General features: G+C 44.2%; 1 protein-coding gene across 1 annotated transcript in view; it reads left to right on the top strand.

The window, feature by feature from the left end:
* PSTPIP2 (proline-serine-threonine phosphatase interacting protein 2) overlaps window positions 1-24525 on the top strand; it is a 71228-nt gene that overhangs the window by 15771 nt on the left and 30932 nt on the right. The window contains exon 2 of the mRNA XM_080822014.1: window positions 20922-21022. Within this exon, the coding sequence (XP_080678140.1) occupies window positions 20922-21022 (101 nt within the window). The remainder of the gene's footprint in view (window positions 1-20921; window positions 21023-24525) is intronic.

Here is a 24525-nt window from a genome sequence, read left to right on the forward strand (position 1 = left end):
CTCCTCGGGGCGCCTGGGTGGCTCAGTGGGTTGGGCCACTGCTTTCGGCTCAGGTCATGATCTCAGGGTCCTGGGATCGAGTCCCGCATTGGGCTCTCTGCTCAGCAGGGAGCCTGCTTCCCTCTCTTCCTCTCTCTCTGCCTGCCTCTCTGTCTACTGTGATCTCTCTCTGTCAAATAAATAAATAAAAATCTAAAAAAAAAAAAAAAGACCTCCTCATTTTTTTTTTTTAAAGACTTTATTTGACACAGAGACAGATCTCAAGGAGGCAGAGAGGCAGGCAGATGGGGGCGGGAAGCAGGCTCCCGCCAAGCAGAGATCTGTCGTGGGGCTCGACGCCAGGACCCTGAGATCATGACCTGAGCCAAAGGCAGAGGCTTTAACCCACTGAGCCACCCAGGGTCCCCCTCCTCATTTGTATTTTATTTCATTTTTAAGATTTTATTTATTTATTTGAGAGCAAGAATGAAAGAGAGAAAGCACAAGCAGGCAGAGGCGGAGAGAGAAGCAGGCTCTCTGCCTGACGCGGATCCAGGGACTCCAGGATCATGACCTGAGCCAAAGGCAGTCGCTCAACCAACCGAGCCACCCAGACACCTTCCTCATTTGCATTTTGAAAACAATATGAAGACTTCGTCACATGTCTATAGGAAAATGCCTTGGGGGTGTGCAGCAAAATGTCAGCTGTTCTTTTTTTCTGGGATTTCATATGGTATGAAAAGCATAATTATTTTCTTTTTGCTTATCTGTACTTTCCCATTTTTCTACAATAAAATAAGTGTAACTTTTAAAATAACTGAAAGGGGGGCGCCTGGGTGGCTCAGTGGATTAAGCCGCTGCCTTCGGCTCAGGTCATGATCTCAGGGTCCTGGGATCGAGCCCCGCATCGGGCTCTCTGCTCAGCGGGGAGCCTGCTTCCCCTTCTCTCTCTGCCTGCCTCTCTGCCTACTTGTGATCTCTCTATCTGTCAAATAAATAAATAAAATCTTTAAAAAAAAAAAAATAAATAAAATAACTGAAAGGGTTTTAAAAAGTATTAAAAGAAAAACAAGTACAGGGCGCCTGGGTGGCTCAGTGGGTTGAAGCCTCTGCCTTCGGCTCGGGTCGTGATCCCAGCGTCCTGGGATCGAGACCTACATTGGGCTCTCCGCTCATCGGGGAGCCTGCTTCCTCCTCTCTCTCTGCCTGCCTCTCTGCCTACTTGTGATCTCTGTCAAATAAATAAATAAAATCTTAAAAAACAAAACAAAACAAGTACAGCTGTTCAGATCATAGCATCAAAGTGCCAGGGACACCTGGGCGGGTCAGTCAGTTAAGCATCTGACTCTTGATTTTGGCTCAGGTCTTGATCTCAGGGTCGGGAGTTCAAGCCCCATGTTGGGCTCCATGCTGGGCGTGGAGACTACTTAAAAAAAAAAAAAATTCAAAACTCAGAGATACATGACCAGCTTGTGGGGAAGGAACCTGGCCACCTGTTTGTGCCAAAGCTGAGGCTTTTCCCTTAGGGCATGAGGGGCCCCTTCAGCTGGGTGGAAATTAGAGTACCTACTCCCATATATACTGGCGAAAGGACCAGCCTCTTCACAGTGACCTCTCCAGCTAGACCTCTCCTTACCACCTGGCCTGTAAGCAGAGAGAACCACTTATGGGTATGATGGGCCATTTATTTTTCATTTTTATTAGTACTTTAAACAGTTAGGAATGTAACACATGCTCATTGCAAGATAGGAAAACCATTACAGGTCCATACCAGTTGATCCTTGAACAAGTGTTTCCACTCTGCTGGTCGATTTATACACGGATTTTTCATAGTGCAGTACTGTAAATGTATTTTTTCTTCCTTATGATTTTCTTTTTCTTCCTTATGACTTTCTTAATAACATTTTCTTTTCTCCAGCTTACTTTATGGTAAGAATACAGTCCATATAATACATACACAAAATATGTGTTAATTGACCGTTTATATTGTTGGTGAGACTTCAGGTCAACAGTAGGCTATTAGATGTTAAAATTGGGGGGAATCAAAAGTTATGTTTGGATTTTCAACTGTGTGGGGTGGGGGATGGGGCAGTTAGGAGGTTGGGGGGTGTCATCACTCCAGACCCCCTTGTTGTTCAAGGTCAACTGTGTAGTTAAAAAAAAAAAAATGAGACTATCGAAGTCCCTCCTTCAGCACCTCAGATCCCAACTTCCAGGGGTAAATTATTGAGTTATGTTCTAGGGGATTTTCCAGTTGAACCTGATCCCATACATTTGTACTCATATAGCTTGTCCACATTCCTATTGAAGAAGGTTGTTAATGATTATGATCAGGAACAGCAAACATAAATCTGTCCCTCTCCCCCAACTCAACATTAAAAGCATATACTTGGAGGTGATCTCTGTTCTTCAAGGTTATCTGTGGTTTGGTTTTCTTTTTTGCTAATATGTTCATTGTAGAATAGCCAGATATTCTGTAAATCAAAAAGTTTTAAGTGCCCCTTCCCACGATAGGTAGTGGTTAAGTCATTTGGACCTTAATGTGACCAGTGGAGGTCCTTCATGGAGGGAGAGAGGAAGGCAGGGCCAGCACTTGATTAAGATGCTTGCCTTGGGAATAAAATTTGAAAGAATGCACCCCAAAGGTCCAGAAAACCTTCAGTAATCAAGATAAATAATACTTCAAAGTAATGTGTGTGTGTGTGTGTGTGTGTGTGTGTGTGTGTACACATACACATACATACATATATATTTTAAGACTTTATTTACTGGGGTGCCTTGGTGGCCCAGTCAGTTAAGCGTCCAACTTGTGATTTCAGTCATGATCTCATGGATTGTAAGATTGAGCCCTGCATGGGGCTCTGCACTCAGGGAGAAGTCTCCTTAGGATTCCCTGTTTCTCCATCTCCCTCTGCCCCTACCGCCGCACCCCCACTCCATCCTTGCGCTCTCTCTCTCTGTCTCTCAACTAAATAAGATCTCTCTCTCTCCTCTCTCTCTCTCTCTCTCTATATATATATATATATATTTAACTAATTTATTTTTTAGAGAATCCCAAGCAGGCTCCACGCCCAGCTTGGAGCCTGATGTGGGGCCTGGTCTCATGACCCTGAGCTCATGACCTGAGCCTAAATCAAGACATGGACACTTAACCAACTGAGCACAGGTGCCCCTTAAGATCTTATTTTTAAATAATTTCCACACGCAACATGGGGCTCAAACCCATAACTCCGAGATCAAGAGTTGCATGCTTCACTGACTGAGCCAGCCAGGTGCCCCTTTTAAAGTAATATTTTAAAAAACCACCTTCAGGGAGGGTCATCATTGTGCCTACAACGTAGGATGATTGGATAGTCACTCCATGTGCTTGGGGGGGTGGTGGGCAGAGTGATCACTGGGGGCTTCTCTGACAAGAAGACATTTGAGCTGAGATGTGAAGGGTAAGGTCCAGCCAGCCTTCCAGAGGGCTGGGGGAGGGAGAGAGAAAACAGCAAGCCTGGAAAGGGCCTGGCGTCTTTGAGGAACAGAAAGATCAGTGTGGCTTCAGCAGGAAGCAGGCCAGGTTGCTGAGAATCAGTTTGACAAAAGCCAGTTTGCTGCGATGATCAAGTCACTAAAATCTCGTTTCTAGTAATTACCTAGAAAGCTAAAGCATGCTGTGTTACTGAGGATAGTTTCAAGAATTTTAAAAATTAATAGGTTTTATTATTTAGGGCAGTTTTAGGTTTACAGAAAAACGGAATGAAAGTACAGGATTCCCATATTATTCCCCCAAGCCCCAGTTTGCCCCATTATTAACATCTTGCATTAGTGTGGTACATACTCTTGCTGCATGACTAGGGATCCATTATTATTAGCTAAAGCCCATAGTGTATATTAAGGTTCACTATGTTCTATGGGTTTGGACTAATGCATAATGTCATAGGTCTACCACTATAGTATCATACAGAATAGTTTCACTGGGCTGAAAAATCCCCTATTCATTCTTCTTTCTCTCCTTCTGAACCACTGACTTCTTTATTGTCTTCTGTTTTGCTTTTTCCAGAATGTCACATAGTTGGAATCATAGCCTTTTCAGATTGGCTTCTTTTATTTAGCAATATATAGTTAAGATGCTCCCATACCTCATTTCATCCTATGGCTGAATAATATTGTCTAGTATGAATATACCACAATTTGTTCACCCATTTACCTACTGAAGGATATCTTGGTTGCTTCCAATTTGGGGCAGTTGAGAATAAAGCTGCTCTAAATATTCATGTGTAGGTTTGTATAGACACGTTTCCAACGCATTTGAGTTGAAATGTAGCATTGGTGAATCACATTTATTGGTCTAGTTCAGTCAAAGTCATTTTTTTAATTTAAGTTTTCTTTTTAAAATTTATTTATTTGTTAGAGAGAGCGAGCAAGCACAGGCAGACAGAGTGGCAGGCAGAGGCAGAGGGAGAAGTAGGCTCCCCACCGAGCAAGGAGCCCGATGCGGAACTCGATCCCAGGACGCTGGGATCATGACCTGAGCCGAAGGCAGCTGCTTAACCAACTGGGCCACCCAGGCGTCCCAGTCAAAGTCATTTTAACATGTTTCACATCTAAGATACCTGAATGTTCTCTGTGCTCAAAATTCATGCAAAAATGCTTCTTGGATCAGGCTGGCCAAGAAATCAGTATGTTAGAGGAGAAAAGTCAATGGACTTAGGAGGACATGTACTGGAAGAAATTTCCTATCTCTTCTAGAATTCTGACATTTAAAACATGAATAAGTCTGAAATTTGAACACGGAAGACATTCTCACTCCCAAAAGTCATGGGCCCAAAGTATGGAAAATCCGAAATACAGTGAACTTGGGCTGGCCTCAGCGACATGGCAGTGGTGAAGCCAAAAATAAATTAACATTAAAACTTAACTAAATCTCAATAAAAACTTTGAAAAAAAGCTCTTCAAAGACAACACAAATTGTCATCAGTTTTACAGAGTCATTAGAAACAAGTGGAAACAAGAGTCAGATATTTCAGGGGTCAGGGAAGGCTGAATCACTGAGACCCAAAAGATGAGTAATTTCTGAAAAAAAAAAAATTACTTGGTCTTATTCCTCAGAACCAAAGTTAGTCATCTTGAGGAGCACATTTGGTGAGTGTTACATGTATTTGACTATAGTTGGTTGCATAACACTTTTTGCATTATGTATTTCTATTCATGTTAAGAGTATAATGACGAGGGGCACCTGGGTGGCTCAGTGGATTAAAGCCTCTGCCTTCGGCTCGGGTCATGATCCCAGGTTCCTGGGATCTAGCCCTGTGTTGGGCTCTCTCCTCAGCAGGGAGCCTGCTTCCTCCTCTCTCTCTGCCTGCCTCTCTGCCTACTTGTGATCTCTGTCTGTCAAATAAATAAATTAAAAAAATAAAATCTTAAAAAAAAAAAGAAACTTCTTTAAAAAAAAAAAAAAAAGAATACAATGACCAGTCAAGTTGCAACCTAGACCTGCGTGCCTTCATTTGTAAAAGGATGGAAAAGAGATATATGGTCCAAGTCCCAAGACTTGGAGATTTCTTCTCCTTTGAGTATCTGGTTTGCCTAGTGGGTGCACCAGAGGGATAATTGATAGAAATTAAAGGCCTTCAAAATGGTATTTCAGTGGGGACGTGACATGAAGGGGGTCGGAGGCTGGTGGGAATTTTTATGGATTGGGCTCAAACTTCCCACCATGTGGAGCTGGAGGAATGACAAGTCAGCCAGGGCAGTGACTTTGGACATTTGTGGGCTTGACCTACTTTCGATTCTTGGCCCAGTATTGTTATTTGCTTTGACAGTTGTGGTAGTTTTGGGGTGTTTGATCTGGCTGGCTTTCCTGGCTTTGCTGGCTGGCCTGCGGGGTTTGGAGAACCACTCTCTTGTTCCCTTGCTCCTCAATCTGGGGACTGACTTCCAGTTTTAGGCGCAACCACTTCCTGGTGCTTGTTCTCTCTTTGCCTGTGCTGTGACTCCGGCACGCCATGCGCCGGGAGGAGGACTTTTGAGTCTGAATTTCAAGACACTGATTTGTACTGGCTTCGGCAGCACACATGCTAAAATAGACTGATGCTCCACGGATTTTATCCTGTGTGATAGGCAGTCATGCCCCCTCAGGGTTAAACTATAGAACTTCACCTTTTTTTAGTAACTGGAAAAGTATGAGCAGTAACATTAGCAGGGCCTTGGGGGTGATCTAGTGTTCCTTGTGGATTAAAACACCCACCTTCAGTTCTTGAGATTTTTCTCTCCCAGTGGATTTGTAAATCAAATTTCTCATGAGGGTGTATGTGGGGAGGGGAGAGGGGATAGGGAGAAGGAGAAGGAGAAGGGAGGGAGAGAGAGATTTGGATCACATTGAAGGTTAGATACGTAATAATTGAACCTCAGCCAACTTTCTGAACATTAATATCTCCTAATCTTATGCCTTCTATGTCAAATTTAGAGGGATAACCGTCTTTCACAGAGTCTTGGTCTCACGGCACATAATAGAAATTAATCTGTAGTAAAATGTGAAGTTGTTTTTTGTATGCTCAGCTTTGTTATCTTGCGCTTTATGGACATGTCACAGTGTGTTTATCCATTGATCTGTTGATGGATATTTGAGTCGTTTACAGTTTTCAGCTAAAGACTAAAACTAGGGCACCTGGGTGGCTCAGTCATTAAGCATCTTCCTTTGGCTCAGGTCATGATCCCAGCATCCTGGGATCAAGCCCGGCATTGGGCTCCCTGCTCAGTGGGAAGCCTGCTTTCCCTCTCCCACTCCCCCTACTTGTGTTCCCTCTCTCGCTGTGTCTCTCTCTGTCAAATAAATAAATAAAATCTTTTAAAAAAATAAAGACTAGAACTAAAGCTGCTATGAACATTCATGTCCAAGTCTTTGTATGGTGATTTTCGGATTCCATCTATACAATGAGAGAGCTCCCCATTAGTATGCGCACATGGATTCTTATTTTATTCAATGGGTTATAAATATGCTACTATCATGATTTACCTTGATGCTGCAATTTTTCTAGATTTGGATAGCAAGGAGCCTCTCTAAACCAGATTGTGTGCCCTAGATCTTGTGTCCTTTGGATATATTCCCATCATTTTTTGAATACTCCTTGCCTTCTGGGACAAGGATGTTACAGGTTTATTGGCTAATTTCTCTGCCCCAGTCCTGGAATCTGCCATTTCTCCAAAGAGCCTTGGTTCCTTTTAGTAGAGAATAGGACTGAGAAACCAGTATCTGTGTTCTGGGTGTGCTCATTGCTACCTGTGGAATTGCTTGTTTCTAGGCTCTCTCAACAGAGTATAGAAACATACGTATGCATACTGATACCTCCAATTCCATTCCCCCACTTGCTGTATTTTATCCAGTGGATAAAAATTTTGCTTTGCAGCATTTGCCAATTTCCGTGGTGTAAGAACTCCCTCCAAGGCCAGTTTCAAACCACCAATGTGACTTTACTGAGTGGGGAGCTGGGAAGAGGTATGCAGAACTGGTCCTCACTGTGGTGAACCAGTTCTGTCTACTGTGTTCCTGCTCCCTTACCTAAGGGATATAGGCTCCCATTATTCATAGTGTACTTACTCATTTACTTAGGACCAAAGACACTAGAAAGTAGTTTCAGAATTGCTAACCAATACCACTGCGGGAAGCAAGCTAGAGTTTAATGTGTCTCCTTCTTTTGGCCTTGGGCTGAGAGTGCATTGTCAGAATAGGGTATACAAAAGTTATTTGGGTTGGTTGTACCTCCTTCTCCTTCAGTGTGGTGATTTTATTCATTCAAACAAGGTTAGGTTTGTTTCTTTCTCTGTGTGCTCCCCTCTAGAGGTTTCTCCCTTATTCTTATGTTAACAACTTTCGAAAAGTAAGAACAAATTAAAAAGGGGTGCCCAGAGAAGCATCACCTTCCCCACTCCTTCTACTCCAATTCCACTCCTCTCTTGTCCACTCTGATCCCTCTTACCCCTTGTAAGTGACTAATTTAATTAATTTCTGGTTTATTTTTTCTGTGTTTCTTTTTGTACAAATGAGCAGATAAAATATATTTTCTCATTTTCTTTTCTTAATGCAAAAGGCAGAATGACCACAGAATCTGGAAATGTGTGTTATTGTTTTATTTCTTATTTTTATTTTTTAGATTTTATTTATTTATTTGACAGAGAGAGAGAGAGAGAGTGAGCAACCACAAGCAGGGAGAGTGGCAGGCAGAGAGAGAAATAGACTCCCTGCTGAGCTGAGAGCTGGATGCAGGACTCGATCCCACCATCCTGGGATCATGACCTGAGCCAAAGGCAGACGTTTAAACAACTGAGCCACTCAGGCACCTCTGTTTTATTTTTTATAACTGAGAATCCTTGATTACTTCTGGGGCATGTTCATGACAGGTTTATTCCAGAAAATCAGAACCGTGAGTCCCTTGAAACAATGAGAAACCGTGAGTCCCTTGTACGAGGGCTGACAGAAATGCTGTATTAATAAGCCAGCTACACTCTTGCCCTTCGCTTTCTTCACTATAAAAAATATTCACTGGGAGCCAACCTGTATCAGTTCTTAGTGTTATTTCTCATTCTTTTTTTTTTTTTTTAAAGATTTTATCTATTTCTTTGAGAGAGAGAATGAGTGAGACAAAGAGAGCATGAGCGGAGGGCAAGGACAAAGGGAGAGGGGGAAGCAGACTCCCCACTGAGCAGGGAGCCCGAGGCAGGGCTTGATGTGGGGTCCCTATGGGACTCGATTCCAGGACCCCGGAATCATGACCTGAGCTGAAGGCAGACACTTAACCCACTGAGCCACCCAGGTGCTGCGGTTCTCATTCTTTATTATAGGTGCAAAGAACTTGATTGTGTGAATGTACCACGGTTATCAGCCACTCTCCTGTGGGTGAACAGTTAGACTGTTTATAGAATTTTGCCATTTCAGGGGTGCCTGGGTGGCTCAGTGGGTTAAAGCCTCTGCCTTCAGCTCAGGTCATGATCCCAGGGTCCTGGGATCGAGCCCCACATCGGGCTCTCTGCTCGGTGGAGAGCCTGCTTCCTCCCTCTCTCTCTGCCTGCCTCTCTGCCTACTTGTGATCTCTGTCTGTCAAATAAATAAATAAAATCTAAAATTAAAAAAAAAAAGAATTTTGCCATTTCAGACGGCACTTCAGTGAATAACCTGTGCATATGTGCTTCGTTTTTGTTGGAGGTGTAACTTGAGGGTGAATTCCTAGAAGTGGGATAACTGGATTAAAAGGTCAACGCACACACAGTTTGGTTAGATATTGCTGAATTCCCTCTTTTAGAGTTTAAACCGATTTTTGTTCTCACCAGCAATGTGTGAGAGTGGCTGTTCTCACAGTCTTGTCACCTAAATGTGTTTCCTGCTTGTTAATTTTGCCATTCTTTTTTTTTTTTTTTAAAGATTTTATTTATTCATTTGACCAGGAGAGGGGATACAAGAAGGGAAGTGGGAAAGGGAGAGGCAGGCTCCCTGGTGAGCAGGGAGCTCCAGGCTGGGCTCAGTCCCAGGACCCTGGGATCATGACCTGAGCTGAAGGTAGACACTTAGTGACTAAGCCACGTAAGCACCCCTAATTTTGCCATTCTGATGGGTGAGGTTGTTTTCATTTGCCTTTCTTTAATCAATAGCCGAGGTTGTATATTTTTCTAGATATTTAAGGAACGCGTACACACAGAGTAAATCATCTGTTCTGTATTTCTTGCCCATTGTCTGGTTCCTTTTCCTTTCCTTTTATTTTATTTTCCTTTCTTTTAAAAGGTTTATTTGTTTATTTTATAGAGAAAAAGCACTCAAGATGGGGGAGCAGAGGGAGAGGGAGAGAGGACCTCAAGCATACTCCGCACTGAGTGTGGAGCCCCACGCAGGGTTCAGTCCCATGACCCTGAGATCATGACCTGGGCTGAAGCCAAGAGTCAGACAGTTAACTGACTGTCCCATACAGGCACCCTATCCTTTTCCATCAATTTTAAATAATTACTTTTATGTTAGGGATAATAGCCCTTCAGCTGTGATTTTATTGTAACTATTTCCCCTTACTTTGTCCTTTTTATGTTGTCTATTATTATTTTTTTGGTATGAAGAAGTTTATTTTTAGGTGGTCAGATGTATGAATTTTTTTCTTTCAGTGCACTTGGATTTTTTTTTTAAGGATTTTATTTATTTATTTGTCAGAGAGAGAGAGAGAGATTAAGTGAACAAGCAGGGGGAACAGCAGGCAGAGGGAGAAGCAGGCTCCCTGCTGGGCAAGGAGCCTGATGTGGGACTCAATCTGAGGACCCTGGGATCATGACCTGAGCTGTAGGCAGATACTTAACTGACTGAGCCACCCAGGTGTCTTAGTGCACTTGGATTTTAAGTCACAGTTAGAAAAACTTTTGGAATGTTTACTTCTTTTTTCTTTTTTAAAGATTTTTAAAATTTATTTGACAGAGAGAGAGAGCACAGGCAGGGGGAGCAGCAGTCAGAGGGAGAAGCACACACCCCACTGATCAAGGAGCCTGATGTGGGGCTCGATCCCAGGATCCTGGTATCATGACGTGGGCCAAAGGCAGACACTTAACCAACTGAGCCAACCAGGTGCCCCATAAATGTTTACTTCTAGTACTTGCAGGTCTCTCTCTCTCTTTTTTTTCTTTTACCTTGAGACCTCTGATCCATCCTGAATTTATTGTTGTGTACGGTATGGGGCTTGAATCTATTTTTATCATTTCTCACATGGCTAACGGTTGTCCTACCACCACTTATGAAAAAGTCCATTTTTGCCCCAGTGATGTGAGATGCAACCTTTAGCATATATTAAATTTCCATGTGTACTTGCATCTATTTCTGGACTTTATATTCTGTTGTGCTGGTCTGTTTAACTATTTCTGCTCCAGCCTCACAGTGTGTTAATTACGGGGGCTTTATACTATGTCTAAATGTCTGGTAGGGCAGGCTTCCCTTCAGAACTTTTCTTGCTCAGTATTTTCCTGGTCATCTCTACAGTTTTATGATTTCCATATGAACTTTGTTTAACCACATAAGAAAAAACTTGTTGGTATTTTCGTTGGGATTGCATTACAATTATAAATTAACTCAGAACTGACATTTTTAGGACAGTGAGTCATCCTATCCAGGAGCAAAGAATAGCTTTCCATGTGTATCATATCATCTGCTAGTGGGATGCATTTGTTCCCAGTTCTGGAGGCCAGAAGTCCAAAATCAGCATCACTGAGGTGAAATCCAGGTGTTAGCAGGGCCGTACTCCCTCGGGATGTTGTAGGGAAGAATCTGTTCCTTTTCTTTCCCAGCCTCTGGTGGCTGATGGCATTTCTTGACCTGTGACACATCACTCTAGTCTTGCCTCTGTGGTCACATGGCTTTTCCTCCCTGGTGTCAAATCTCCCTCTACTCCTTCTCATAAGAACATCTGTGATTGCATTTAGGACCCACCCAAATAATCCAGGATAATATCCCTATTTCAATAGTCCTAATGTAATCATACCAACAAAGACTAGTTTTCCTTATAAGATGAAGTTCATGGAGTCCAGGGATTAAGACCTAGGAATCTTTGGAGTCTATTCAGCTACCATAGGCATGTATGGAGAAAATCCTGATTTTTCTGTTTAGATTTATTGCAATGTTTTATTAGGTTAATAAATTTCCTAATATTAAGCCACTTTTGCATTCTTGGAATAAATCCCACTTAGTCATGTTACATTCTCTTCTGAATGTGGCCTTGGATTATTTTCGCTAATATTTTATAAAGATTTATTTATTTATGAGAGAGTGAGAGACTGTGGGGGGAAGGAGTGAGGCAGAGGGAAAGAGAGAATCTCAAGCAGACTCCCTGCTGAGCACAGAGCCCAGTGACAGGGGCCTGATCCCACGACCTTGAGACCTTGACCTGAGCCAAAACCAAGAATTGGATGCTCAACCAACTGAGCCACCCAGGTGCCCCTAATCTTGCTAATATTTTATTTAGAACATTTTGATTAATATTTGTAAGTTATATTGATTTGTAACTTTCTTTTTTGTACGCCATTAAGTTTAAGTACTGTGTTATATTTGCTTTACAAGGTGAATTAGGACATTTTCTTTCATTTCCAATCAATTTTGGACCTTAGGAACACTTTTTTCCCCTGAGGATTGGGTGGAATTCCATTCTCCTGTGAAAACATCCAGTTCTGTTGCTTTTTCTGCTCCTTGATTACTTTCTGTTTCTTCTACGGTTATTAGACTGTTTAAACTTTCTATCCCAAGTGTGGTCCATTTTGCTAAACTATATTTTCAGAATAGGCTAACTTAACCTTTTTTTTTTTTAATGCTCTAGGTTTGCAGTCTAGAAAAATATCTTACCTCAATATTTAAAAAAATATATATTCTATATTTCCTTCTTACATGTGTATGATTTCCATGCCTAGACCTTCACTTAATCAGGTATTTATTTTAGAGTATGAGGTTAGGAAGGGCTCTATATTTAGTTTTTGGCAAAATGGACAGTCATTGTCACAATAAAAATTATTGAATAAGCCATCCTTTGCTTTCTGGTTTCAAATGCTTCTTTATCATATATTAAATCCTCTGTGCACATAAAACCATTTCTGGACTATTGTTTGTATTTTATTTACCTACTTATCAATTCTGCATGTCAGTACGACACTTTATTTTTTTTTTCCTTTTTTTTTTTTTAAATTTTATTTTTATTAGAGACAGAGAGAGAGCGCAAGCAGGGGGAGCGACAGGCAGAGGGAGAAGCAGGCTCCCCGCTGAGGAAGGAGCCCGATTCGGGGTTCGATCTCGGGATCTGAGATCATGACCTGAGCTGAAGGCAGAGGCTTAACTCACTGAGCCACTCAGGCACCCCTCAGTACCACACTTTAAAGATTTTTCTTACTTTATACTATTTTTGTATGGTAGGTAAGTCCTTACTACATATCTTCTTGACATTTTCTGGGCTGTTTTCATTCACCTACTCTGATAGTGCCTAGGGTCGGTCGGCTGTTGCTGTTCTGGACTCCATGTCCTTGCTAGGAGCCTGCTGGCTGGCAGAGACCTTGCCAATGATGGCTTTGGCTTGAAAGTCAGCATCAGCTGCTCTGCCTGCACTGAGAGCAGGGTGGGACACTGGCCGGGTGCCCATGGCCTTCACACACCCTGCCGATTTTCCATGGTTGCTTCAGGTCCAGCTTTTGCCGATTTGAGCTTGAGGGTTTCTAGGGCTTTTCTGGGAAAGTTTGTGGAACTTCTGTTTTGCATGGGTGGGAATACTGGCTTCTGTCCTCTGTCCATCTAGCCCCATTTGCTTTTTATATAACAGAAATTCCTACAAATCTCCAGCTTCCTCATTGGGCCCTACTTCTCCATTGTGGTTATGGATCATTTGTTATTTTAGTGGGGCCAGCAAACACATGAGAGAGAAACAAAAGACCTCAAAAAAAAAAAAAAAGCCAAAGATTTTATTTATTTATTTATTTATTTAAGAAAAAGAGAAGGGGAAGGGGAAAAGGGAGAGTAGAGACTCTCAAGCAAACGCCCTGCTGAGTACAGAGCCTATTGTGGGGCTCTGTCCCCACAGTCCTGAGATTGTGACCTGGGCCGAAACCAAGAGTCGTCTGCTTAACTGACTGAGCCACCCAAGCACCCCAGAAGAGAATTGCTTTGAACATTTTGGTCCCCATCCTTCTCATCATTTTTTTTTTTTTTTTAAATTTCTGATGCAGAGGTTTGGTGTCGCACAGTTACATTCAAATGTATTTTCGATTGAGTGGAGTTGCCTTTTTAATTGACCTGATGACCTGACAGGAGGGACGTTTCTACATGTGAAAATTGATCCAGGCCAGAGAGAGCTGGGGATGTGTGACTGAAGGTTGGAGGGGCTGAGGGAGGCATGCTGTGGGCTTGCAGAGCACCGCCGGGGTGGGAACTGGGGTGGGTTCATTCTTGCCTCAGCGTCCCCTGTGATGGCTTACGAGAGGGCTTAACGACACAACCATGACAGGATTCTGACTTTGGGTTTTAGGAACACATGGCTGAAAATAGCAGTTTCTATAGCCTCTGACACCTTTCCAGCTGCTTCCTCTGATGATGACATAGTTATTTTTGAATAGCTCGCAGGCTACATTTATTTCACTGTGGTCCACTTTCAAGGAAAAAGTTCACACAGGTCTAAATCCATATGCTTTTTATTCACGTGGCCTGGTCTTCAGAAATTTGAATGTGTCTCCCTTCATTCCTTTAGTTTATGAAGCACTTGACAAACTCAAGGCACAGTTATCTTGTTTGAGCCTTACAATACTCCCCAATTTTACAGCCTTGTAAATTCACACAAAGGGAGACTGAGCGCTCAGCTCAAGGTCACACAGCTGGCACAGTAGAATTTGGACTCCAACCCAAGTGTGGCGTGAAAGCCTGGGTGTGCCCACGGAGAATTGCTGGGTGGGGGTGGGGCGCCTGGCCGGCTCAGCCTCTGGATCTGGGGGTTGTAAGTTGGGGCCCCACGTTGGGTGTAGAGATTACTTAAAAATAAAATCTTTAGACTTGCTGGGAAGTGGACTGACAGAAAGTTAGCTATGCTCCTTGTCCTCCAGGAAGAGAAGCTGTGTGGTTGAGTGGTTTACGAATATAGACTTTGATCCTCAGTTTCTTGTCCTGTAAATGAAGATAACAATGATACCCGTGTCATAGGGCTGGTACAAGGATTACACAGGACATTCCATGCATAATAGTCAGTATGCTCTTTGGAATACAGCAAGCATGCAATGTATATTGGACCTAATTTTTAATATTAATTAAATAATTAATCCACATTTGCTGATAAGGTGAGTTTGAACCATCTGGTTTTACCTCTTTGGGTATAAGAGACAGGAAAGTAAGTAGGAAAGCAGGGTCCAGGCAGAGAGCCTAGGGAGGTAACAGGAATGCCTTGGTCTGTATCCCATGTTTACTGTTGCTGTATAGCTCTTCAGGAATGACAGAGATTTGGATAATATTGTCGGTTAAGGGTTAAAATCTTTCATTGTCGTTGGAGACAGTGATCAGGAGACCATCACTTCCTAGCGCCCTATTTTCTCCAGCTGTAAAACATGGAAATAGCTCTCGCCTCACTGTGTTTATGGAACCTGCAGTGGACCAATAATGCAAAGTGTGGCAGGCAGCTGTGTCACATGCCCAGGTGGCAGACAAATGCAGCCTTTGTACTGAATGCAAGGTCAGCGGCCCCACCCCCTCCTAGAGGCATCAGCGCTGATTCACGGTTTTTACTCAGAGAGGTTTTAAAATGAAGCTCAAACCGTGGAGTCCTTCCCTGCCCTCTTCTCCATGCCCGTTTCCGGCCGTGGTTCTCCTGCCTCCCGCATCTGCCGTGTTCTCTAGTTTCCTGCATCCTGCTTTCCTCCATGCTTGGCTCCTCTGTGCAGGATCCCTGATTTTCTCTCGTCTTTCATCATTTCTGTGGCCACAGTTCTACAGCGGCAGAAAGTCACTTGGAAGGAATGCAAAAAATGGAGATTCCCCAAGCTCAGAACCTGGAGGTCTGGGTGGGACCTGGGGTTCTGCTGGGAGGATTCTGGCGCAGGGTGGCCTTGGAGCCCCCGTGTAGAGAAACTGCGTGTAGCAGACACCATGAGAGAGAGAGACGCAGCACAGAACCAGACGTGGGGACACCCTGACTGCAGCGCCTGTAACCTGGATGGGCAGCTTGGGAGGCCACAGGTACTCTTTGCTTCCCCTCTGCCTTTATACCTTCTGCCCATAAGCCCCACGGTGAGAAAGGAGTCTGGAAACAAATTCTCAGAGGCCCCTGCAGCTGGGGGCTCAGCTCTGGGCAGGAAGGAGACCTGGATGTGCCTGGACTGAGTGAGTGAAATCAGACCTGAGTGTTAGATCTGGGGCAGTGGAGTTACCCTCCACCAGGCAGCCCACGGAAACATCCTCCTTCGGGAACCCAGAGCCCCGCCTGGTCCAGACTGCCTGCTGCCATGCTCATGAGACTGTTAGTACTATTCTTTGGTTCACATGTCTGCTGATATGGCACCCATGAGCTCACTGCTGGATCGGACAAATTTTTTGTCTTAAGGAAATAGAAATGTCTTTGTGGTTCAAGTACTAACCCATTGACTGAAACTTGAATGCTGTTTACCGCTCTGTGATTTGGGTATCATGAAACCTTGCGTTCTGGGGCTTGGGGAGGTTTGTTGGGTGCTTGGATCCACTCTCCCTCCTTTTTCATCTCCCTGCCTCACCCAGGACTCCAACGCCAGGTCCACATCTAAGGCTGAGCTGCCTCTACTCGGTCTACTGATTTCCTCCTGCCCATTCTCCCTCTGAATCCTAATGCATTTTTTTTGCCTGTTAATTTTATTGAGGCATAATTTACATAAGATAAAATGCGTAGGTCAGTGAGTTTTGAAAACTGCCTACACCTGTACAGCCCACACTTCTCTATGGAATGATCTTGATAGGAATGTGGGTCACTTGGGTGTATGCTTTTCCATTGTTCCAGGAAATTCCCGGAGGGGCCCTTCCCACTCCAGCCTCATTTTCTCCCCTGGCTCAGGCAATCACTGTTATCTCTTTTACCAAGAAATATGTCCTAGTAGTGCCTGTCCTAGAATGTCCTGTGAGTAACATTACACAGTAAATACTTGTGTTGCATCTTTCACTGGCATGACGTTGAGATCCATCCAGGTGGTTTCATGGATCAGTAGTTCTGTCTTTCTATCGCTGAGTATTATCCCATTGTATGGACTTAACACACATTGTTTGCCATTCATCAGTTGTTAGACATTTGGGTTGTTTCCGGTTTGGGGTTATTGGGTCTAACACTCCTACGACGATTCTCGTGCAAGTCTTTTTGTGGACATATATTTTCATTTCGCTTGGGTAAATGCGAAATGGGTGGAACTTTGGGTCATGGGATATGTATATATTTATCTTTTTGAGAATTTGCTACTTTTAAAAATGTACCATTTTTACATTCCCATCAGCAAGGTGTGAGAGTTCTCATAGTTCAGCATTCCTGCCTACATTCAATGTTGAGTTTTTATTTTAGCTATTTTAGTGGGCATGGGCATGAAGTAGATATTACTGTGACTTTAATTTGAATTTCCAGGTGAAGGTAAACAATTTTTCATGAACACTTTTTATTTGTCCATTTCTGTGTCATTGTGTTCCACTATTTTTATTTTTTATTTTATTTATGTTCCACTATTTTTATTTCCTTCCTTCTACTTACTATGGATTTCATTCATTCTTTTTTCCTACTTCCATTAAGTGAAGGCTTAGATCATTACTTTTATTTTTTTTTTAAGATTTTATTTATTTATTTGACAGACAGAGATCACAAGTAGGCAGAGAGGCAGGCAGAGAGAGAGGGGGAAGCAGGCTTCCCGCTGAGCAGAGAGCCCGACGTGGGGCTCGATCCCAGGACCCTGGGATCATGACCTGAGCCGAAGGCAGAGGCCTTAACACACTGAGCAACCCAGGTGCCCCGATCATTACTTTTAAAAACTTTTTTTTCTCTTTAAGCATTTAGAGCTCCAAGTTCCCCTTTAAGCACTATTTTGCTACATCTCACAAATGTTGATGTATCATTTTCTTCATTATCAGTTGGTTTGAAATATTTTCCGATTTCTTGTGTGAATCCCAGTCATTCTAAAAGACTCAGTTTAAATCTTATTTCTTCTCTTTGCTGATGACCCAAGCCTAATTTTTCTTCTCTACCTCATTCATTATATATTTTCTCTTTATAGTCTTATATATTTAGTCTCTAATTTTCCTTGTGCATGCACATTTGTTTTATGTAAATGTCTTTTACTGACTCCCTAAATGGACAACAGGATCCTTGATGGCAAGAACTCTAATGAGGGCTTTGGAACCTTGTTAGTATCTTGTCTGTAGTTGGCATACAGTTAACAGGCATTTCTCAAGCACGTTGAAGTTGAAGTTAACGTTAACGTTGAAGTTGCTTTGGGAGGTAAAAGTTGGGTGTAATCCAGAAATCTTTTAAGGAATTAGCTAGTTTTTAAAAAGATGTTAACTAATGACATAAAATAATATAGAATAAGAGCCAAATAGAGGAATAGGCATTAAACACTCTTGGCGTTCAGAAGAGGAAGAGAAGAAGACTATAGTGGGAATTACTTGAGGAAGACTCCAGAGAGGAAATGCAATTTGAACTAGCTCTGAAGCAAAGGGGGGCGTAAGTGAAGAGGAGGAAATGCCATTCCCACCATGGGGGGGGGAGCATGTGTAAAAGTCCTGGGGTAGAGACATAAACTGTTTATTTGGAGATCAGGGGAAGAGACCCAGTATGGGAAAAAAGCTCAGGGAGAGAAGTCAGGGATACTGTTGAGGGGGCTCTGTTTACCAAGCTGAGGATATTGGGTTTATGGGGTTATCACTTCTTTTTTTGGGGGGGGGGGTGGTTATCACTTCTGATGGCAGACCTGTGATGCCGGTTTTGCACTCATACAGTCTTCTAGCCTACTTGGCCCTCCATATCCTTGGGGATTTCCTTTCTTGGTCACCTCTGTAGCCCAGTCACTGCTCTGAAGCAGCAGTTCTGGTTTTTTAAGGCTGAGAGCCAGGAGACCTAATGATCTGGTTTGTTTCCATGAAACCCTGGTCTAGCTCTCATCCTTCCTGCCCAGTCTAATAGTGTCTGCACCTTTCATTAAGAAAAAGGGAACTATCTTTTTCAAATGCATATCATAACACAGGGAACCCAAGGGCTTTTCTCTGGGAAAGGCAAAGCTCTTCTGTCTACAAACTACCATTGACCGTGGCCCTGTGTAACCATTCATTCACTCATTCACTCCGGAGTCCATTTTCATCCTCATCCTCAGATGCATCTGGCTGGAACGCAGAGGCATTTCCATCCTACAGAATTTTACTGTAGACCTTCGGTGTGCATCATATGAAGCTAGAGGATTTGGTGGTGTGTGTGCGGGAGTGCCCCAGACTGGGAAAAGCTGCAGGGAACTTGCTGAAGAGTTGGGACAGCAAGGTTCTTCGTGCGGTAGACACCGAGCAGGAAATTCAGAAGCTGGGTGCTCTGAGAGCCCAGGGGAGGGGGTGTCAGGGCCACTCAGAGGGGGCTTCCAGAGAACTTAGGGGTTGGATTTGGATTCAGGAGGGGATAATGTAAACGTTGTCTTAGAGTTGCCATGGAACACTGCATTGTGGGAAATTGTAAGACGCCTACCCAGCTGAGACAGAAGTGTGTATGGAGCGGCGGGGGGAGAAACAAAGCTTTGGGGAAGCTATTTCCTTAGGCTTCTCGAGGCCTAAATCTATGCTGAAACAATAGCTAGAATTCATAGAATTAAAGGCATTTCTTACTTAGATTTAATTGTATATGTAAAATTGACTATTCTGATAATAACCCATCTTTATTTTATTTGTTTATTTTTTATTTTTTTTTAAAGATTTTATTTATTTATTTGACACACAGAGAGATCACAAGTAGGCAGAGAGGCAGGCAGGGGGTGGGGGGAAGCAGGCTTCCTGCTGAGCAGAGAGCCTGATGTGGGCCTCGATCCCAGGACCCTGGGATCATGACCTGAGCCAAAGGCAGAGGCTTAACCCACTGAGCCACCCAGGCGCCCTTATTTGTTTATTTTTTAAAATATTTTATTTATTTATCTGATAGAGAGATAGACAGCACAAGTAGGCAGAGCGACAGGTAGAGGCAGAGCGAGAAGTAGGCTCCCTGCTGAGCAGGGAGCCCAATGTGGGGCTCGATCCCAGGACCATGGGATCATGACCCGAGCCAAAGTCAGACGCTTAACGACTGAGCCACCCAGATGCCGCAATAATCCATCTTTAAAAATGCAGTGTGAGTTATGGCCAGTGAGGTTTCTGAATGCCATGTTAAAATCAGCCTCAAGCCTGGGTCCTGCTGGATCTCTCTGGGACCCTGACTTCGAGGGACCCAGTGTAAGTGGCAGCAAATGGAAGAGAGAAATTCTGCTTCTCTGGTGCCCGGGGCTAAGCAGAGAGGTGTCTTCAGGAGTCCCCCAGTCACCGCCAGTGGCAGAGTGGTACCCCCTTCCGCTGACTGGGCCTGGGAAGGGGTGGTCACCTGGGCTGGGCTAGGGGTGGGTGAGTTCAGAGTTCCTCAGGGCACACCCAGGGGCAGCCAACTAATCTCCCTAAGGGCCCGGAGCCTGAATCAGGCAGCTTGTTGTATGCATGTGGAGGTAGAAGCCAGGGAACCAGCCTCATTAGGGGACACTTCAGGGGATATTCTTGAGCCCCTGACTGGTTGGTTTGAGGGGCTGAAGGACTTTGATTAAAAAAATGTACTGCCTCTGGGGCTGCTGCTTTGGGGACTAAGGTAGCTTCTTCCAACCTCCCAGTGCACAGTAGTATCAAATATGTATAAATTGCTAATTTAAAATGAAAAAAAAATTCTTAATCACCCCCACCCCCATCACCAACTGGGGTCAGCCAGTGACCCTGTGATGGATCGTACTGGTTCCCTTCATGTTTCCCAGTGGGCAGTGGGCCCCCTCTCGGCTCCTGGGGCCTGGCTCTTTGCAGGGATACCCTCCACCCTCACTGGGCACACCAGGCTTATTGTTTGTGGGAAGGGGTGTCCGTGTCAAGCTCTGTGACAAGTTTAAGGACAAAGGGAAAATTGTGTAGCCCTGGTCCCAGTTCTGGGTGGGGGCCCAGAGAGGGACAGAGTCTGGCCAGCCCTCTCGTCCATGTGAGCTCTCTGACCTGTCACTTCCTGTTTCGTGGCCCTTCCCCTTCGTAACTTTGACAGTTCTCCCATAGCTGCAAACATGCTTACAGTCTTCTATTTCATCCTCTTTGGTCACATCCGTCTTGGAGGTGAAGTGCGTCGAAACTTCCCACCGCCGGCCTCCCCCCTGCGCTCGGCCCCGTGCGCCCTTCAGGCCTGGGGCTGCCGTCCTCACGGTCCCCGCTCTGACGCCATGTTGTTTCTCACCAGAGCACGGACATCCTCAGCACCGCGGGCTACGACTGCCTCATCCAGCACCTCAACAACGGCCGCAAGAACTGCAAAGAGTTTGAAGACTTCCTGAAAGAGAGGTACTTGCTCTTCTTCTCAAAGACGGAGGGGGAGACAAAACCCTCCCATTCAAAGGAACCATTTACACTTTCTGTTTGTCTTCAGGGGGATCCACAGGCCCTCTGTTCTAGCTTGTGGGATGGTCCCCGAGACGCAAATGGTTATATCTGTCCTAGAGCTCTTAGAAATCCATGACAGGAGATTTAGGAATGAAGCAGTGCACAAAATATCATAAAATGCGAAGTGAAGTGATAGACGTAGCACTAAAAACCTCATGGGAGAGGGAAACTGTGAAAGACTGGTCAGTCCAGAGGGGGACAGACAGGACCTTTGAGGGCTCTCGGAGGGCGGTGTGGGTTTCATAGGTGGAGGAGTAGCCTCGTGTCTGTGGGAGAATAGCAAGCTTGCAGGAGGAGAAGAGCAAGACTTAGCTGATTCAGAGGCTGGGGTGGGGTGGCGGGACCACAGAGCCCTGAGAAAGATGGCAGCGGGTCGCAGCATTCTGGCAGGCAGGGGGCTTGGTGTTCAGGGCGGTCCATGCCAGTTTAGAGGATTTTTCCTTTCCTTTTCTTTTTTTAATGGATAGGACTTTTTAAAAAAATTCCATACTTAATAGGGTAAGTTAGTTTTGTGGAAAATCTTATCCCAGCAGAATACTCAGTTTCCCAGTGATTTTGGATGAAGGAGCACCTCGGAGGGAATTTTGGCCCAAGATTGGGGTTGTTGCCGGGACCCAAATTAGTGAACAGATTCTATTTGTATCACACTGAGTAAGAGGTTTATAACTTGGAGATCCAGACGTCAACATGTTTTTCCATTAAGTGTTTTTATTTTCTTCTCAAGAGAACATTGGGTAACATCACAAGTTTATGGTTGTCCACTCCTTGAAAGTCCCCAGGGAACTGGAGCTCTGGCTGGAGGGATGGGTGGAGAGAGGTCCGTCCACCCTCGGTCTCCAGGGAGCTAGCCACTGTACCCCCTCCTTTGAGGGACCAGCCTCCCTCTTCTACCCAAGCTGGTTGACAGTGGTGACGCCAACTTACAGTGTTCCTTTCTCCTGATGGGCACAGGAGGTGGGCTTCCTCCTTTGTCCAGCAGAGCTCTGACAAGGTAGCAGCAAACAGGTGTTTCACAACTATAAGATACACAGATTACAGAATGTCCCTTGATTTTTTTTTTTAAAGATTATTTATTTATTTATTTGACAGAGATCACAAGTAGGCAGAGAAGCAGGCAGAGAGAGAGGAGGTAGCAGGCTCCCTGCTGAGCGGAGAGCCCGATGCAGGGCTCGATCCCAGGACCCTGGGATCACGACCTGAGCCGAAGGCAGAGGCTTTAACCCACTGAGCCACCCAGGTACCCTTGTCCCTTGATTTTTGAGCTCCTCCTCCAGGAAGGGCTTTTATACATTTTCTCGGGAAGGAACTAACCTTGCCATACACCCAGGAGGAGGCATTGGTTACTGATGGAAGCTTCTGTTGCCCAGGCAGGACCACCCAAGAGACCCCTGACACAATGGGGATGGTGATGGAAATCAGGGGTGTCCACCTGTTAAAAAAAAATTCTTTTTTAAGATTTTATTTATTTATTAGTCAGAGAGAGAGAGAGGGAGAGCACAGGCAGACAGAGTGGCAGGCAGAGGCAGAAGGCGAAGCAGGCTTCCCGCCGAGCAAGGAGCCCAATGTGGGACTCGATCCCAGGACGCTGGGATCATGACCTGAGCCGAAGGCAGCCGCTTAACCAACTGAGCCACCCAGGCGTCCCTCCATCTGTTTTTTTAAATGAAACCCTCAGAAGAAATAAAATAAAAAGAAAAAAATAAAGTTTTTTAAAGAAGAAAGAAATAATAAAAAAATTTTACACTGCCACCTAGTACACACATGCATAAAACAAAAGTTTTACAAATATCACTGCCCTATTATTTTATTCAATTTTATTTAGTTATTTTTTTTTTTTAAGAGAGCATGAGAGAATGCACAAGTTGGTGAGGGCAAGGGAAAGAGAGAATCTTTTTTTTTTTTTTTAAAGATTTTTTTATTTGAGAGAGAATGTGCATGAGAGAGCGAGCATGGGGCACAAGCGGGGGGAAGGGGGAGAGGGAGGACAGACACCCCGCTGAGCAGGGAGCCCGATTCAGGGCTCCGTGCCAGGACTCTGAGATCATGACCTGAGATGAAACCAAGAGTCAGTGCTTAACCAACTGAACCACCCAGGCGCCCCAGAAGAGTAGCTTTTCAAATGAAGTTCGGTAATTAACTTACCATGGGAACTTACAAAGTGGCAGCTCCAGAGGCCTCACACACAGAGACCCTGTGCTTATGACTCATCAGCTCTGGGCAGAAGGGCAGGTGACCTTCCGGGAGGATGTGCTTGTTCCTTGTGCAGAACTGTTCTTTCCCTTCCTTTACTTTCTGTTTCATACATTCTCACTCAGTACACCCCCCCCCCCACCATGCCAGCCAGAGTTGATTAGTATGCTTTGGAGGTCTCTGCCTGTACATCTTTACTCTATTATTTCCCACCTGGATGTCCTCCCTTCTCCCTGATGCCTAAGTGAATTCTCCCCATCCTTCAAAGTCCAGGTCAAATTCCCCCCACCTTCTCTTCTTCTCCCCGGAACATTATCCCCTCTTCCACCTCCCCTACCTCCTTCTTCCTTTTAGGAAACATTCTATAGAACATTCCAGTCTGAGGTCTTCCACTGGTTCATAAGGAAATGAACCTATTTTGTCCCTTGTACCTCTAGTCTGTGGACTCTCTCACCCATAGAACCCTGGATGGTGCCAGCTTATATACCAAGCTCCTGATATGAGCAGGAAATGAAGAATATAAAAATGAGGATCATCACCTTGCAGCCAGTAGCTAGGGGCAATTAAATGAGACTATGTTACTAGCTGCCACTTAATGAAAGCTTGCCAATACACATATAAACTACCATATATTTTGCATACATTATCTCATTCATTCTCCTACTAACCCTGTGTGGTGAGTTTTATCATCCTTATTTTACAGTGGAAGAAACTGAGGCTCAGAGAGGTTATGTAACTTGTCTAAGGTCACACAACGAAGAAAGGATAGATCTGGTTTCAAACCTAGGAAAGTCAGGTCCTGGAATCTGGTACAGTGTACCTGCTATGGTCTCTAGGACACCATAATGGATGGGGAATGGGGATATTTGGCACATTAGACAGACCATGCTACACCAAGTAACAATCAGTTGTTCTTGTGAGACCTGCCAACTGCAGAGCCTGTATTCTGAAATTTCCCTCTCATTGCTGCTGTTTAGCTATGTCTTTGAATTGACTATGAATGAGGAACTCTATAGGATGGTTAAAGGGATACTCTTCGAGAACATGGGAGGAGGGGTGAGCCTCAGGAGTGCAGCATTTGGTGGAAATATCTTATTCCACTTAAGTATATGTATATAATTATAAATAAAAATCAATTTTTGGCAAATAAATCCTTGGGTCATAGTTTTAAATAATTAGTCTGTAACGCCCTAGCCTGTGCTTGTCAGGGAGCG

Source organism: Martes martes (assembly GCF_963455335.1).
Source record: "Martes martes genome assembly, chromosome: 13".
NCBI classification, from domain to species: domain Eukaryota; kingdom Metazoa; phylum Chordata; class Mammalia; order Carnivora; family Mustelidae; genus Martes; species Martes martes.